The 19,633-nt window shown below is 36.9% G+C and overlaps 1 protein-coding gene across 1 annotated transcript in view; it reads right to left on the bottom strand.

Annotated features, from left to right (window-relative positions):
- Positions 1-19,633, bottom strand: part of CTNNA3 (catenin alpha 3) — a 2,496,777-nt gene that overhangs the window by 142,872 nt on the left and 2,334,272 nt on the right. Inside the window, exon 9 of the mRNA XM_044055603.1 lies at positions 1,471-1,605. Coding sequence (XP_043911538.1) covers positions 1,471-1,605 — 135 coding nt within the window. The remainder of the gene's footprint in view (positions 1-1,470; positions 1,606-19,633) is intronic.

Here is a 19,633-nt window from a genome sequence, read left to right as displayed (position 1 = left end):
TTCAAGGATTCCTTCCTCCAAAGGGAGAAAGGTAACTAGGATTTCTGACAATACTCAATTGTTTTTCTAACTCGAAGATTCAGTGAAATGTGATTTAGTAAGTCTTGCTTTGATGAATTTCCCAGTTCTGTTGAGTGGCAATAGTAGGCAAGTGAGTAATAACTCAAATTGTATGTCTAAGGACTGCATCTAACCTTCATGCAGTTAGATATCTGTTAAAAAAGTACAATTAATTTTTAATAAGCAATTTATATTATTTAATTGTTTTTCTAGGAAGATGCATACTATATTAAGTTATATTAATTATATTAAGTAAGACAGTAATAAATAATATTCCTTTGGCATTCAAATCAGGGACTCATTAATGCTACATTTCTGAGAGTCAGTATAGTTTACCCCTTCTGCCAATTAGTAGCATAGACAATGACAGAGAAATGAATCTGATAATGCTAAATGAAAGTTAGCTTGCTTTAGCTCACACTAAACAGAACTATCCCTTTGTCTGTAGGTAAGCTAGCCAGATTGTTTTTTTATGAATACACATAACTTGAAGCATGCAACAGCACAATATATAAAGAAAATGGTATTTGTTGAGTGTGCCTGATATTCTATCATGTTAGATGAGCAAAAAAAAAACACAGTTTAGCTACTATGTTTGAATTTAATACTACAGATTACACATGAGGAGACTAAAGCCATGTGTGACAAGATGTAAAAGAGGGAAGAATGCTGGGTGCCTTAATTACTCTACAGTAAAAAAACATTTTTTTTGCAAAGTTATGTAGAATATTAAGTGTGTGTGTGTGTGTGTGTGTGTGTGTGTGTGTGTGTGTGTGTGTGTGTGTGTGTGTGTGTGTGTGTGTGTAGAAAGACTGATTGAAAACAAAAGAGTCAGTAAGGGATGTGAGGAGCAAACATACAGAAGAACTACATTATCGAAGGATACCGTCTTCTCACGTTTTTTACCACTTTTCCCACATCATTGAGGATTACTCTACATTATAACACATATTCATTTTTATTCTAATTATCATATTTCTCTATAACATTGAAGCCAATTTCATCCATATATCACTTATAAGGTTTAAGTGTCAATATATGAAGACTGTTTGCTTACAATAGCGATCACACAGTTAAAAATAACCATTATCCAAAAATCAGTTGTTTGAAAGACTCTTAAAATTGTATCCTATGTACTTCATGCATCACTACAGTATTGTTACATATCTCAATCCAATTTTTTACATTTGTATGAACAAATAAAATAAATTTAGGAGACGAGATGATTTCCAAAAGGTAACAGATTCCAATCTGTCTAATATTTTCTTTTGAGGTATATCAGAATTAGAGCTGTTTGCAGATTTGGATAAAGAGTGATCACTGACTCAGCTGTTTGCTTCATGAAGAAATTCAGTTAAAATATTTTTGAAAAATTTCAGGAAAAAGATTGAATAGCTTACTTACACTTACTGTTGGCATGGTGAGCTCTCCATGCAAATTCTGAATTTCAGCTTTAACCTGACTACAGATCCTCAGCTGATGAGAGTAAAACTGTATCTGTGCGAGGTATGCCAACAACTCTTGTTTGCAAATTTGGTCTGGACACTGAAAATTGATGAAAAAAGCTTGTTAGAGCTATTTATAACACCTTAATATATGCTGATTTTAAAACTATGATAAAAAATATAATTTAGAGAATACGGACATTTCCTCATCTGTAAGTAAAATAAAAATAGTTGAGAAAGTTGAGTGATAAACAGAAAAAAACTCTTATTTTATTTAAAGTTGTTAATGATATTGTAGCTAGGTCATCTAGTACCCCTCATCTCAAAGCTGATGAGACAAAAAAGTCTTCACAAAGGTAAGGACACAAACGTTCATGCAAATGTAATAAGCAGTTTGCTGTACTTACACAGATACACATAGCCATAGCTTCAACTGAAGTATCAGAATTCAGGTATGAAGCTGACATATCCCCTTGGCATCATAAATCAATGCAGATACTGCAATCCCATGCCATCAGAACCGGCCAGTTGTGCCCCCTAAAAATGTGCATCTGGGGCAGCAGTTTACACTATGTCCTAGTTAAGGTATATATTATATAATCAAAAAGTCAGTTCAATGAACAGCACTTACATCAAAAAAGCCATTTGTCTAATCCACTCTTTTGGAGGGCTGTGCTCCCCATACCCCCTGTTAATTATAAATATACCAACTCTGAGATCGCACTACGGTGAGGAAAGGGAAAATGTTTCCATCTTCACTGTACCACAATCTCACTATGAACGGTTTGCTGAATGTCATTTTTGAAGTAAGTGCCATTTGCTGAACTGACTTTTTGATTATATAATACAGACCCTCCTAGTTATTGCTCTACTTAATATAATAATATTTGCAACAACTTTACAAACTACAGATACTGATTTGTACCATATTATTGCTTTCTGAAAAATTACTATATGTACTGATATATCTTTATGTGTATATGTATATGCACCCCACATATCATATACAGGCCATACCACCTCAAAAATTTCTTACAGAAAAGTTCAGGGACAGGATGTCACACCATCATAAAATGAATTGTTTTTTTCTGTGAAGCTTTTCTCCTTGGGCCTCCGCTGAAAAAGGGCTATGGCTCATTAGGACTAGCCCGGTTAACAAATGTAAAATAAATAATTAAATAAGCTAATTTGCTGGTAGTACAATCTATGTAGACATAGCACATGCAGGCGTAGATATTCCTGTTGCTACCCTTATGCAGACAGAATTCTTGTGCAGGGTTGCACATCCATAGGAAGGCAGAGAAGGACAGCTTACCAAACATTTGCTCATTACTGTGTATCCCATCATAGCTTTCATGTAGTTTAGAAGTTGCGTTTGTTCCTCAAACACTGTTCCCCAGATCTCTAAAATAGCTTCCAGGGCGTGTGATTTAGTATAATAAAATGGTCGTTTCTTCTCTAACTCTGCAGTTTATGCTTCTTCCACGGCACAGAAACAAATGACGCTTAGTACCATGAATGTGTGCAATCACTTTATTTTGATCTTCTACACCTGTGCTATAAAGTATAGCTTAGTATTTAAGCATGCCTCTGACATCCCCTGGCTGCACTTATGCAGGAGATTTGTGTGTGTGTGTCATTATTTAAAAATCATGCTATATGTGTGACTTCTTGGGAATGTGCCACCATTTTCTTAGGATACTCACATGGCAATGGCTACTTCTGTAAGTAAGTTATCAACAGAGATTGTCTGCAAGGAGTTTGAACAAGAGCAAGATATTCATTATCTCCTTTTGGTCCAGTTCAGGGAGTGGCTACTGAGCCCCTATGGTGGTTGATTTGAAAATTTGATGACTAATATTACCTGGTTGAAGAGCTGACTACAGCCATGGACACTAATAGATCAGTGGGTCAAAGCAGTCAAAAGTGTAGAGACCTGTAATGTTACAACCTTGATTATCTTTATGCATGGCAAACAGTGGTTAGTCAACAGCACAGCGAGTAAGTGACTTACATGTCATTTGTTCTTTTGGGTGTTTTAGGAGCTGTTCTTGCTTCTGATAGGTCTTTGTTTCAGTCAACAGAGCACATTTGTGCTGTCTACTCTGTAGTGCTTCTGTGGTAGGTGGGTCAGGTGGTGGCATATAGTGTAATATGCAAACTACATCTACTGTCAGTCTCTGCAGGAACATGTTCTGTGTTAGGCTTAAGACGCACCATTTCAAGATGCCAGCAGATGACCTGTTTCTCTCAATGTGTAGGTGGCTTAAATAATGCAAAGAAGGCACACACCTGACTGCTGCTTGGGATGTAACTAATGGGACATACTTACAGGATCATACAAAGTTCAAGGTTATTAAGTTCTGTGATCCTTTTGCCTTGATAGTTCCCACTCTAGACTGTAACTCCCATCTCAAGGAGGACTAAGGCTAGTTAAGCCCAGGGAGAATTTTTGAATACCCTTTTAATTATCTGGATTTGTTTCTTGAGAGATGACAGTGTATCATAGTGCTTTATCTTCAGGGAAAGTCCATTCCAGAGGTGAGATAGGCAATCTGGCTTGCCACCATGTTTTGTTTATCTGCTGAAGCAGACTTAGATCTCCTGTTTTGGTATTTGTGGGACTATTTAATTTGTAAAGTTCCATGAGATTCTGGATTACTTGGTCTCTAACTGATTGGAAAGCAAGGCACAGGGTTCCTCTGAGGAGTATCCTCCATGGCTTGTTTGTGTTGTTATATCATCTTAACTCACTCCTATCACAGCCTCCAATGGGATACTTTCTTTTTCAGTATGAGCAGAATGAAACACGAACCATCTTGCTTAATGTTGCAGGAGAGGCAAGTGGCCTGCGAGGGTTAGTTCTACTGCCAAATGTTGACCTGTGTTATACATGTCCATGAAATTAGGATAGGCTCACTTATTTTGAAATTTCCATTTTATCTCCTAAGTGCAGGCTTATAGTATAGGTGTGCTCAGTATGTAACTTGAAAAGTGCCCACCCTCACTGACGCCTCAAGTGGGGAGGGTGATAGTGCTGAGCTGCCTCACTAAAGTGTGATGCTAACTTCTCATATGCATGTAGCCTGGTCCCCATTGCCAAGAGCACCACCTTGTGGTGTGAACAGATGATAGAGGCTATAATGGGGTTAGCTGTGAGCAGATGCATGCCCAAAATGTACAGCCTCCTTTACAGCACTGTGCATATTTTCAGACATCTGGCCTAAACCTTTTGGCTGCCAGACAAAAGTGTGTCTCATATCACTTGTCACTCTGATCCATCATCTGGTGGCAAATTATGATAGTTTTCTTCTAAGTTGGGGAAGTTGACATCTTACTTTTACCTTTTCCTATCCTATACCTTGTGTATTTTCTTTTTCTTGTTTCAAACTACATGCCAGTTCATTGCCCAACCCTCCTCATCACCATTTATCTGCCCTGTTTTTGCCTCTGTCCATTCTATGTCTCCCTCTTCTAGTGTTTCTTCATCCACATTTTATGTGTCTGCCCCTACTCACTGAACTTTACCCTCTCTTTCCCTTTCTCATTCATTTGTTACCACAATTCAATCCCTGTCTAACTAAAGAAAAGGGTCCACCTATCACCATAAAAATAAAAAAAAAACTTGCCTTCCCTGCACCCACGAAGAATACAAGAAATAAATGCATTTATGGAAAACAACAATAATGGTGAAGTAACAGATATCATACTCTGGGATGCATTAAAAGTTCACATCTTTAGTGGTGTTAAAGCTTGGTATTTTCTAAGGAAAAAGGAATGGGACAAGGAACTTTCTGATTTACAAGCCAAAATAGATAAGCTGAAACTAAATTTAAAATCAAATGATAAAGCGTCACTTACTGAAATTTCTAAGCTAAACCACAAATATTTAGAAATCTTGAATCATAAGGTTGCTATAAGCTTAGAAAAGATTAAACTACAGTCCTACTCAGTAAACCCCAGACATTTACATAAACTAGCTATCAGATCCAAACAAATTAACAAACAAAATCACATTTAATGAAATTAAATACAAGAATAATAACACAGTAAAAAGAACAGCTGATTTAGGAGATATATTAGAAGCATTTAGAAATCATTATTGGTCAATCGATGACATGCAATCACCACTAGATTCAGACGATGTAATAGATAAATTTCTACAAGAAAATATCAAGACTAAAGTATCAAAACAACAAAATAGTACCCCTATAACCTTAGCAGAAGTGAAAGAACAAGTTAAAAATCTGAAGGATAATAAAGCCTCAGGGTTAGATGGGATAATCCCAGAAACATATACAATTCTTCCAGAGCACACAATAAAGTTATTAATCACATTTTCCATGGTTAAACAAGACTTAATTCCCCTCCCTCATGGAAGTTCTCAATAATTTCTCCCATTCTGAAACAAGGTAAGGACCCCCAACTATGTGCATCCTATAGACCCATATTATTGTTAAACATTGATTATAAAATGTTCATGTCTATCCTGGCCAAAAGACTAAAGAATATATTACCCAGTCTAATACACTTTGATCAAACTGGCTTTATCTTACATAGAAAAGTGCACAACAATATTATTAAGCTACTATCTCTAATAGACATTGCAAACAAAACCAAGAAACAATTAACTATTATTAGTCTGGATATTGATAAGGCTCTCGATTCCCTTAGTTGGTCATACTTACAAAAAATCTTTAAAGAATTTAACTTTACTTCAGATTTCACTAAACTGATATTAAATCTTTATAGTGATTCTAAAGCATTTGTTAAGACTGGTTCATGTCTATCATCTCCAGTAAAAATTCATAAGGGAACTAGACAAGGTTGCCCTCTATCCCTATTATTTTTCTCTTTATCAGTGGAACCTTTTGCTTCATTTATTAGAAATAACCCAAATATCAAAAGGTTTCAAGTTAATGAGGGATATTGTCCAAAAGTTCAGCTTTTTGCTGATGATATTCTACTAACATCCAGTGACATAGAAGGCTCTTAAAACATATCATAAATGCCATAACTCTATTTGGAAAAATCTCAGGGCTCAATTTTAACCAAAATAAAACCAAAACACTTTTAATGAATAAGAAAATAAATAGCAATTTGCAAAAATACAATACATTCAACTGGGGAAATGATAAGATAGATTATCTAGGAATAAGTATGAAGAATAAGTGGAATGAGACTATTAAATGTAACTTCACTAAACTGGTAGCCATAATCAGTGACTTGACTAAAAAGTGGAACAAAATGTGTTTCACCATGGAAGACAGGCCTACATTAATAAAAATGATTATTTGCCCAAGAGTTTACTTTACATACAGTCATTGATTTTACCTCCTCCTAAAAAATTCTTTAAACAAATAGATTCCCTTTTACTAACTTTTTTTACGGTTCCCAAAGAAACTAAGAATAGCCTATAAATGGCATGTTAGAGCTTGGGACAGTAATGAGATTGGCTTTCCCAGCATAGAATCATATTCCAAATCTGTTATTATTAACATAATATGACACTGGATTTCATCCATATACACCTTTAGCTGGAAACAACTACATGAAATACATATAACTTCCTCTGAGAACTCAGAAACCCAGTTTAAATAAACCTTTGGAATTAACAAAATATTTTGGATACTCTGTGAATATTGCTTATATAATAAGAAATGTAGCCACTTCTCACATGGTATAAACCAAATATTTTATATTTTCAAAAATATAATCGACAATTATAGTTTAAAGAACACCTTTTTCATTACATTTCCCATAGCTTATACACCAGATTGCCTAGATACCTTCAATATCAATAAGATGAAGAATCTTAAAAAGAATAATCTAAAGTATTAGCATCAGTTTATAGACAATAAGAACATCCAACCAATGAACTTTCTCTTAGCCAGATATAATGTCTGTCAAGATAATTGGCGCTGTATTCAATTTTTAAGACAGTTTGTTGAAAATAAAGTGAGAGTGTCAATAAATCTGGAAACTGATATTATACAAAGATTGATACAACTATTCATATGGTGTAGTTTGATGAACATAAATTAAGCATATCACCTGTATATAAAATCCTACGAGAAGACTTGATGACTTTTGACCAAGCTTTTTGGAATTACTCCATAAAGATTAATGGTGAACCTTTATCTAACGATAATAAGAAACAGTCATTAAATTCAATAAAAAACACTTCATCATCTTTATGTTGGAGACTATATACATGGAGATTTATTCATAGAAGCTTTTACACTCCACACAGATTTGACCTTATAACCAAGAGTAATGAAAGCAAATGCTGGAGGTGTGGTTATATTCTTGAAACCAACTGGGTTCATATGTTCATCGAATGTGGAACTCTCATACAATACTAGAGTGATTTTAGACATTTTGCAAAAGCCCTGTGGTCTGATAACTGTCAAATTACTAGCTCATTGATTACTAGCTCTTTGATATTATTCAATGTCCCTACCCAAAGTGTAATTCCTAGACATCAGTTACCTGTTCTTTGGTTAATTCTAGCTATTCAGTAAAAACAAAATGAAAACTCCAGCAAAGCTAGAATTTCCACTGAGTGACCTCCCAAACCTCATGTATCAGAGGCACATGGAATATATGCAAATGATCCTTATGAACATCAGGTGTTTCAGCTAGTTGGTGATTCTGAATGCCCACGGCTTGTTTCATCATTTTAATGGACAATTTCAGGCCAACAAAGCCAAACCTCACTAGCTGTGGATATGCATATTTCGGCCTTGTTATGACCTCATCAGCACAGCACAAGCAGAGTGTTTGACTAAACATTAGAAAGACAGGACTGTTATACCCAACTGATGTCCATTATCATTAGGGTCACTGCAAAAATATCCCAAACAACGACGAAACAAGACATGGGCATTCAGAATCACCAACTAGCTGAAACATCTGATGTTCATAAGGAAGGTCTAGCTTTGCTGGAGTTTTCATTTTGTTTTTACTGATTGGTTTTTCAGTGACCTTCTCACTTATTGTTTTAGATTGTTGTTTGGGATATTTTTGCAGTGACTGTATCACACCTGCCATGTCTTTTAACATCCTTTCACCACCATCTTACATACAAACAGGCTTGTATAATTTGTATCATTGGCAAGAAGACAAGCTTTCCTCTCACACCCAGTGGAGTACCACACATATAGATGTCCACATCCTTACAACTCCATGAACTCAATTTACTATGATCCTCTCTCTCCCTTTCTCTAATTCTTCAGGCAATGTTTATGCATATTATACATCTTGCACACACAGCAAGTTATTTTAATTCCTACATTAACCTTGGTTTTTACTCATAGTGTAAAGTGTCTTCATAGGTTCACAACTAGGTACTAAGCAACCAGTTTACAAATCATTATGTTCATAAGTTCCCAGGTAATTACTAGGAAATTTATCTGCAGATCATTACATGCCTAGCCAATAAACAATTTTCAAACTTTCCCTGCCTCAAGGACAACAACACCAGATAGATCAGGGGAGAGGACATCAGGCTACCCATCCAATTATCTACATTTACTGTGATGGTGACAAAGGTTCTACTCTGCAGAAAATGTAGATGATGTTTTCTCAAGAGGTTGGGAATGTGTTGGGATATGAGATTTTCATGACAACATGCCTTAATTTTCTGTTGATAGAGGTTTAATCCCATTCACTGTGCATTTGTGGAATCATTTTTCTGTACAGGAATAGAAGATTAAGGAGTGTTGGACCTTTCATAGCTCAGAGGTTTAGACATAGAGAAAATAGCTGGCATAATGGTTAAGGTCTTTATCTCAAAATCACAAGGTACAAGATTTGATTCTTGTCTGTTTTTTGGCTAGGCTTGTAGTGGTCTGCAAATGTACCTCACAATACCCTCAAAGTTGTCTCTAACAGACTGAATATGGACAGAGTGTAGAACATTCTGTCGGGATACCTGAGTGTTTCGAGGCCAGTCATTTTTTTAGATAGGAATCTCTCAAGCTCAGGGATATGCTTAGACAGATGTCCAGAAAAGATGCATTATATTCTATAATGGGTCTGATAAAATATGAGTAAAGGAAAATTAAGACAGTAAAATAGATATTAAGATTTCCTTTGACCTTTATGTTATGCCCTTGAAAACTATCTGAGAAAGATAGAATGCTTTCTGAGCTAGGAATAATCAATAGGAATTCATAGACCCTGACAACAATGTCTGGAGGGATTTGTCACCTGTATAGTATGATGTTGAAATGATTATTTACCAAAATGAACTATGCATTTTTTCACATTTAATTTGAGACCATTGTCCTTGTATTAACTGCTAACATATTCTATCCCATATTCCAGGAATGAACAGCCAATATACAGTCATCTGCAAACTTAGTTAACCACAATCCAGGAGTTTTGGCCTGAAGATCTACAAATAGATGTCAACTAGTACATAACTACACACACTGTGCCCTGTGGTATACCACTTGCATTTTTTTTTATTTTATTTATTTTTTGCTCTCAGAAGAGGTAGTTCTTACTCTAACCACATGGGTTTTGTCAAACAACCAGTTAATAATCCACAGTGCAACATAAACATTTAAATTCACATCTACAATCTGTATATACTGCCTACATAGGGTATAGTGCCAAAGACCTTCACCAGTGCCAGATATACTGGATGTACTGTTTAACTACTACCCACTGCTTTGTTACTTTTTAAAAATAAATTATTGTGGTTAAAGAGGCGGGAACTTGCCACTGACCAAGTCAAATTGATGATCGTCCAGGATTAAGAGTTTTTCCATAGCCAAATGAATATGGTTAGAGATAATACATTCTATTGCTTTGCATGTGAACCTAAAGAGAATAATGGGCATATAGGCATATATATAGGCACATATATAGGCATATATATAGGCATATAGCTGAAGAGTCTTGGCAGAGCTTATGGCATTACACTGGCTGAAACTTAAATCTTAGAAATTTACCTTGTACACTATCAGGATCAGTGGATTAGGTGCTATTAGTTTTTTACACACCTGAACAGACTTGCTCTAGAACTGCTGAATCCTGAGTAGTTTTGTTGTGTGTTAGTTCTTAACTTTTTTGCATAGTTACATAAATATTTGTGGTTAATGTGCTTTCATGGCTAATTGAAGTTCGTATTCAACAATGAACTTTGTAATGCTTCCTTTAACCTCTTTACTATTATTCTTTAGATTTGGTTTAAATATAAAGTAAAACAAGATATTTATATTATCTGATCTTATATCATGGGATACCCAGCCAAAGGTATTATCTATCTATATCTATCTATATATACATGCATAGACACACAGACACACACACACAGACACAGACACACACACACACACACACACACACACACACACACACACACACACACACACACACACACACACACACACACACACACACACACACACACACACACACACACATAACACTTGCCCCAAATCCAGCTGAATAGAGACAGTATAATAGGAAGTTTTTTTTTTAATGTAAGATGTCGGGTTAGGATTGAGGGAAGGGGTAGCACTAGGGTTATAGTTAGGACCCATTAGCAAGGAGGTTCAAGGGTAACACTGCTACTGCACAAAACTCACACAAACACACACTAATAACACTGCATCTACTCTTTACATAAGACTGATCTTAACCCTAACCCTAAAATACACACACTACCACACAAACATAGACCTATCTTTGATCGTATCCGTAACTCTCAAATACGTGCACAAACAGCCTCATCCCCTCCAAACTTCGCTCACCTGTCTTTACAAAACATACTCATGATGTTCTGACTGGTCAGCTATCTGTATGTTCAATTTAAAGCAACATCCCTAGCAGTCATTGACCAAATGTACATTTGACGAAATGCAAGGAACCCATATACACATATATATATATATATATATATATATATATATATACGGGTTCACTACAGATAACTGAAAGTCCATATGACCGAAGCCCATTTAACTGAGACCAAATGACAAAGTTCATTTGACCGAAAACCCATATGACCGAAAACTCATTTGACCGAAAAACAGCACTGGCAGGTATATGCCCTGTTTCCTACTGTAGTGCGACCCTGAAGTGAGAATATATTGTTAGGGGGGGGCGGGGGGCACAGCTCCCCACATTGGGTGGTGTGGGGGCATAGCCCCCCACATAATTGTAGTTTATGCAGTATTATATACATGTGTATCCATTAAAAATGCATTAAAACATACATCAATAAAAACTGGTTGCAAAATGTGGGAGGCTATGCCCCCCACACCCCCCCAACTTTATATTCTCACTCCAGGGTCTCACTACAGTGGGGAACAGGGCATATACCTGCCAGTGCTGTTTTTCGGTCAAATGAAATTTCGGTCATTTGGTCTCAGTCAAATGGGCTTCGGTCATATGTAGTTAACCCATATATATATATATATATATATATATATATATATATATATATATATATATATATATATAAATATATATATATTTTTGACATATACAGCAGTCAATTGGTTAAATATCTGGAATACTGGTAGAATTGGTCAAATAGACATTAGTGGAAGATTGTGATACAGTGGGAATTGGGGACTGGGGACTTTACCCTTTCCCCACTGTGTAGGGGTCCATATTATATTCCCAAAAGCCAACAATATCAAAGCTGATATTGCCGACACGAGAATAGCGAAAGTGCACATTGAATGTGTAAATGGAAATCTCCATAAGGGGAGATTTCCATTTACAGCAATGCAGTGCGGTCTCGGACTTGATATATTTAAGTAGCAGGGGGTATGATGGGCCCGTTAGGGTACTTTTTTCTTTTTTGTTTTTATAAGTTCGATGTTTGAAGACATCGACTAAAAGGTGTTCGATGTTTTCAACCATCAATCTTATAATATAGACCCCTGTATAGTGGTCTCAGAGATGGTATATGTAAATAGCAAGACGTGTGGGGGAGGGGGTGAACCCTGTGCAAAAAAACGTGTTTTCTTTATTTTGTTTAATTTTCAAACAGCTGATATTTGAACATTTTAGCTGGTTCATTTGCCATTGAAAAATGTGTTTTTTTTAGTTAGGTGTATGATACCAATTAAGATCTATATCTATATTGATATCTGTATGTGTATGTATATATATATATATATATATATATATATATATATATATATATATATATATATATATATAGTCCTTAAAAAGTAAAAACAAAAGTGCAAATATAATGTAAAAGATTAGTGCAATCAAATGTGAAATGATGCATAAGCATGATAGAGAAGAAAAAAGTAAAAATATTCTGTAGGTCTTGACAAATTAGGTTATTGATTATATTGGAATAGTAAAGCAAATGAATCATATAGTGGAGAATGGGAAATAAAAAGTAAATGCTTTCTTTAGTTCTACTAGAATAAGTCTTAATGACGCCATTATTTTTGAAAGGCTATTTAAGGTTAAGCACTTCAAATGTCTTATCTGGAAACCTGGGACTGTTAGTAATATTTGTATTACAAATACAAGGCTTTTTCAACCTCATTCAGTATAATAAACACGACCCAGTTTATAACTCCTTTTTTTTCTTTTCAGGTGAAAATAGGCTGCTTCAGAAAGAATTTCATCAGGAGCATAAGCTGCTTTGGCAAAACGGGACAACTTTCACAAAGATGAAAAACTGTGATTCAAAGACAGATAAGCCACAATGAGGAAAGGCCTCATTAGTGCCTTGTACACAGATATCGCTACTGTGTCATGTTACTGCCAGAGTCACTCAGTATTGTGCTGTGGTGATCACTGCTGCAGGCCCATCGTTTGCACTGGCACAGGAACACCATTCATGCCCTCCTCCCCCCAAAGAAAACTGGGCAAAAATGATCTTCTGAAAATGTTCAAATCTTCATATTTCTATGAGCTTGAAAAAACATATCCCATTCCTATGGCCAACATTTCATAAAATAATTCATGTTTGCAGATTTTATTCAGTAAAATCAGTAGACCAGTTATACTGGATTTATGGATCAGGATGACACTCAGAAGGAAAGAAAGTTGTAAACCTGATACTTAGAAAGTGTTTTCACTAATTATTATGCATAATTTGCTGCTTTACTGGCAAGTACGGGCTGGCATACATATGATCTCTGCCTTCTACTAATCAACTTACTTCTCTAAACTCTCCTGTGCTTAAACTGGAAATGGATGTTATTCAACCTCTCCCACTTAGTAAATAATAGTAATCCCATGTCTTACTTTTTGCCCACCTTGTAGAGCGTAAGAGCTGTAATGGGCCACAGATCTAACTAGTTTTAGTGTCAAACTGAGATAGACCTACAAATGAGAAGAAGCAGTTAGAATTATTATGGACTACAGTAAACTCTCAGTTAACCCTACACACATGGGGATTGTTAAATGCTGGATAAATGAAGTTTGGAACAGACCATTTTGTCCCGGGACATCTTCAAGGTGGAGGGATAGAGTAGTAGGATTTGGGAGGATAGGGTTCAACAGGAATGGATGAGATTTGGGAGGAAGTGAGGTAGGGGTAGGGAGGGGCATAAAGGATGTTAGGCAAGTGTAACATTTTAGGTACTTTGAGAGCAGGTAGGACTTAAGTTAATTCTGGTAGGTATGGAGAAAGGAATATATATATATATATATATATATATATATATATATATATATATATATATATATATATATATATATATATATATATATATATATATATGTATATATATATATATATATATATATATATATATATATATAGAGAGAGAGAGAGTTTTTTTCGGTTCTGTATTGTCAGATTGTAATTTGGTGATTTTGGTTAACTCTGGATTCCTCTGCTTGTTGCTTGTTTTCTTTAATTTGTAGATAATATGCTGATGAGCCTCGTGCCTTCTTTTAGTTTGCCATTTCAATGGGCATTCTTTTCTTTCTTGGACGTAATAGTGCGTATTGAGTCCGATTTAGTAAAGAGGGAACTTGTATGGTACTTAACTGTGTGTGGGAAGGGTGTTGTAATGCTGCTTTGGTATAACTTGTGCGAGGATAGAATTTTATAGCGATTTACTACTCCACCACAGCTGCTAGCTCTTACTTCTCAACCGTGATTTATTGCATTAAGATAAACTGCCTTTTTGACAGAGTTTGCTTGCTTTACTATTGCTATATTAGGCTCCATTAAGGTTCTAATTCTTGAAGGAAATGTAACCCTGTCTGACCCTTATTGTTATTACTGTGAGGTGGTGAGATGATTACATCGGTACAGAGGCAGTGTACAGTTATATGATGATCATCTTCTTACAGTGGATCATCTGTTTACATTTCTTCCTGTCCTCTGCATCTTGCTCTGTCACACCAACCACCTGCATGTCCTCTCTCACCACATCCATAAACCTTATCTTAGGCCTTCCTCTTTTCCTGTTAATTGGTAGCTTCATCCTTAGCATCTTTTTCCCAATATACTCAGCATCCCTCCTCAGCACATGTCCAAACTAACGTAATCTTGCCTCTCTGGCTTTGTCTCCAAACCTTCCAACCTGGGCTGACCCTCTAATATACGTATTCCTAATCCTGTCCACCCTCATCACACCCAGTGCAAATCTTAACATCTTTAACACTGACACATCCAGCTCTAACTCCTGCCTTTTTGTCAATGCCACTGTCTCCAACCCATATAACATAGCTGGTCTCACTACCCTCTTGTAGACCTTCCCTTTCACTCTTATTGGTACTCATCTGTCACAAATCACTCCTGACACTCTTCTCCATCCTGCCTGTACTGTCTTCTTCACCTCTCTTCCACAATCACCATTACTCTGAACTATTGATCCCAAGAATTTAATCTCATCCACCTTCACCACCTCTACTCCTTGCATCCTCACCACTCCTCTATCCTCCCCCTCATTCACACACATATATTCTGTCTTAGTCCTGCTAACCTTCATTCCTCTTCTCTCTAGAGCGTATCTCCACCTCTCCAGGGTCTGCTCCACCTATTCCCTACTCTCACTACAAAAAAAAAAAAAGTTTATTTGTCGCAGTTTGTTAATGGTGTGATAGTCTGAAAGGACATGCAGAGAATTTGCCTTGTGAGCAAGAAAAAACAAGCACCACATGTTCTCTGCCGCAGTAGATTGCTAGTCATTTGTAGTTTATACAGATACTGGGTATTTTCATGGGCTTCATTTGCTGGTAGCAGCCTTGCCTTGTACTGTGGTGCTGAGGGAGCTGTTTCATGGCTTGGACACAGATGTTGGTGATCTCGTTGAAGGGCAGGCTTGGTGCACATTCATTGTGGCAACCTTGGCCATTGGCTGTGTTGATAAATTTAAAAAAAAAAAAAAAAAAAAAAAAACGGAAGAGAAAATGGGGGTCATTGCATTGGCATGCAGCCTGCAGGATGGATTCCTGAGGTAGAGCGGCTGTCTCTTGAACTCGGGCTCATGTTTGCGCTTGTGGCAGGCGGGCATGCTGGTGGGTGGACAGCTGAGTGTTTTGGTACTATGGGTTCTGTCTATTTTTGATGGTTCATTGGTGGAGTATGGGTCTTGAGATTAGCTAAGGAAGGGCATATTCTGGATGACAAGGAGGTTATGGGTTGTGAGTAGTGGAGTATGTAGCCCACTTATGATGGTGGCTTCAGTTCACAGGCTTAGCTGTAGCCATTGGTGATGCTCGCGCAGGCCTGTTGTTTCCCTCGGATGTTTGAGTTGCGTTTTTGCTTGAACCCTGGTGGTTGCCTGGTGTGAACTCGCTGGATAGCAGATTTATGTCTGAGAGGACCTGTAAGTACACTGGAGGGAGTTTAGGCATTTCATACTGGTAGGGCTGGGTTTAAGGGGGAGCCTGCTGGTGGCTGTAGTTGAGGAAGTTTGCAGAATTCAATCTTCACTGGAATTTAGAAGAATATTCTAATTTCTGCTGACAACTGAAGCAGGCGGATGTGTGTCACCGTTCATTTTGTGTGTGAAAAAATAAAACAAAGTCTTGAAAAAGGTTACATAAAAATAAGCTCTATATAAATTGTTTCTTGTGTTTATTTTTTAGTAATTATTTGAATATGGATAAAAAATGCTTTGAGGTCTAGACCTACTTTCAGAAGAAGCAGAAAAAACATTTAAACATTTTACAACTTAAGAGAACTGTGGCAATGTGGATGGGACAGGGTGAAGAAACACTGTGTTTTCCCTTTCGCGGGCTTTCAGGTGGCAGTGTAATGTGCATGGTCCATGGGCAGTAGGCTCCATGCAGCTTTGCTTAACACATACTACACCCCATTTTATAAAACACAATTTAACTTCTGTCAGGTTTGGAAAGGATGAAGCTGTGCACAAGGGTTAACTAGCAAGCATGCTTCATCACTGCTCGCAGCTGTACAGATTTTCATTCCATACTCAGATACAGGAAAGGGAACATGGCAATTGGGAAGCTTGTTAAACTTTTTCAATGAGGAAGTTTAGTTTTGTTTTTCTATGCAGAATGTTAAAAGTGGGGAAAATCAGTTAGAGAATTTGGTAAATCCTTATGCTGCTTTATCCATGTACTATTGCTTTCATTAATTTAGTGTTTGAGGCAGCTTCGTTGCTTCAGTTTAGCAAGCACACTGCTTAGGTAGGTTGTAGAACATTGGTTTGCAAGAAATGTTTGTTCACTTTGACTCCCTCACTATTTGTGTTTACTAATATCCCAAATAAAGATAAATAGATTTAATTATTTATGTTCTGCAAAACGTATATAAATACATTGTTATACATTTTCCAAAATTACGTTTTAGAATATAAATCATAAATGAGCCTTTAACAATATTTTTTGATGAGAGAAACAGAATACCAGCAAAATGCCTGTTTACCTCAGGATCACCAAAAATATAATCTCTCCACATTTCCACTGTGCATTAATTGGTCATCTGAGAATAAAGCAGGAATATTAATTTACACTGATTGCCAGCCATGCAGTTCCTAATGAAAATTATAACATACAACACCATTCATGTGATAGTATACTGGATCTATAGCTGGAATATTATATAAATACTTAATTTGCTCTAATAATTGAATAGCATCTGCATATACTGAAATGTAATATTTTGGTTATGCTGGAATGATTTTAATATCAAGACTATTTCTGTTTCACAGATGGGTTCTTGTTTTATGAGAGTGGTAGATATATGTCATTGTAGATGAATGACTCCTCTAAAATGAATTTGAGCTTTAATGAAACAAGGTGGTATTAGTGTCATTTTATTAAACAATTTGGCTAAAGTATTTCCTTTCCTTTTTTGCAGATAGTTATTACTCGGCTGAAGAAATGTTTAATTGCACTTGTCTGTTTATTAGGCTGTATTTTGTGGTCATTAGTGGTGGCATGGCGATATGTGGGGATGGAATGTCCCCTCAAGGTGGGTTTGATTGCTTTGAAGGCTGCAGTAGTGCGGGGGGGGGGGTCCACAAGTTGCTGGAGTGATGGGCAGCAGCAACAGTACAAATAAGAAACCTTTGGGATTGTTGCGGCTTGTATTAATTCATTAAGAGATCCTTGTTAGAAGTAAAACCAGCACATTTTGACCATCCTGTGACCTTCCTAGCTGAAGTTGCCAGTAAGCCATTAGTATGTGTTACTCACTTGTCCTATTTGTTCCACAATTTAAATGCTAGTGTTCCTCAGTTTGGAAATGGAAGTTTGAGAGCTAGGCACTGGGCAGTGAAGTACATTTGAGTTTCAGACTTTGAATCTTTCAGAGGGGGTATGTTAAAGAAAACCCTGTTGTTTTGGCAATTTATAAGCCATAAGAGTAGTGCTTAGTACGTTTGGTGGAAAGGGAGGTTCCATTGTGGATGTGGTTTTAGGTGGGCCTTTTGTCAGTTGGGCGAAGCACTTTTCCTTTCATAGTATTTGCTTTCCTGGACCCCTGTCTAGCAGGGTGACTAATGTGATCCCAGGGGTGAATTTCCTATCTCCCATCCAATCATCAAGGTTCCTTTGAAGAGGGACAAAGTGGCGGTCTGCTTGACATGTATGGGCAGTCTATTCCAGAGTCTGGGGTGTCTCTGGTTCGGGAACCTATCCCTCCAGCATGTTTTGTTCATTGTGATGACAAGGTTTAGATCCCTGGAGCATGTGGATCTAAGGGATTGGGATTTCTTTAAGTGTAGCATGTCCAACAGCTTTGGTGGTCAGGAATTGCAAAGTTATCTCGGTTTTGGATAGGGATAGGTCACTTCAGGTGTGGGGTTAACTTTTAATATATTCCACTGGTAGTTAAATTTATCTTGGGTATTTGATAGGGTCATAGGAAGCATTGATTCAGTTATGGCTGCTTTGTCATAGATGGGAGTGTCGGTGGTACATCCTTCCCAGGTTGGCAGGATAGGTTGTCCTTGATGATGTCTTGGAATGTGTTATGTATTTTGGATGTTTTATGTGTCTTTTTCTTTCTTGCAGGCAGGGTCTTGGAACACTGTGGCTGTAATTTGGAATAGGTGGGTATAAGGTGGAGCCTTCTCGTTCTTATTAGAAGGTTTAATTTTGTTCTTTTCTTTGTAGATGATGGTGTGCCGAGTTCCAGTGGTGAGATACAGTGAATTCGCAGCTTTGGTGTCAATTAAGCTGTGGGTTCATTGTGTGAGTAATCAGAAATGGATAGGTGAAAAAGCAAGCACAGTGATCCAGAAGAAGAAGAAACTTGTGACTGTCCAGGATGATGAAGCACAACCAACTTTTTGTTTACTCTAGAATAAATATTAATGTTTTATGACCTAATTTGATTTGTGATACAGGATAATGTACAATCCATGGTAGAATTAAGAGTGCTATTATTTAAACATCATGGGATGCAGTGGTGCAGCGATTTGTGTCATTTCACAGCTAGAGGTTTTCCAATTCGATTCTTGGCCGGGGGCCAGTTGTGTGGGCTTTGCGTGCCCTTTTTGCATTTGTGTGGGTTTCGCCGGGTACTCCTGGGTTTTCCTTCCATGCTGCTAAGTTGCTAGTTACTTAATATTGGATATATTTGTATGAGAAGACATCCAGATCACATACGTTAGACAATCGTCATAGTGAGTGACTTTGCTGCATGCAGTTTATCAATTTTGTTGTTTGTGGCTTAATTCTTTTGATAACCCCTTGTGGCAGAT

The sequence above is a fragment of the Protopterus annectens genome, chromosome 14.part0, assembly GCF_019279795.1.
Source record: "Protopterus annectens isolate FY-2018-M chromosome 14.part0, PAN1.0, whole genome shotgun sequence".
Taxonomy (NCBI): Eukaryota; Metazoa; Chordata; order Ceratodontiformes; family Protopteridae; genus Protopterus; species Protopterus annectens.
Note: the sequence above shows the minus strand (reverse complement) of the source record. Positions and strands in the feature narration are given on the sequence as shown.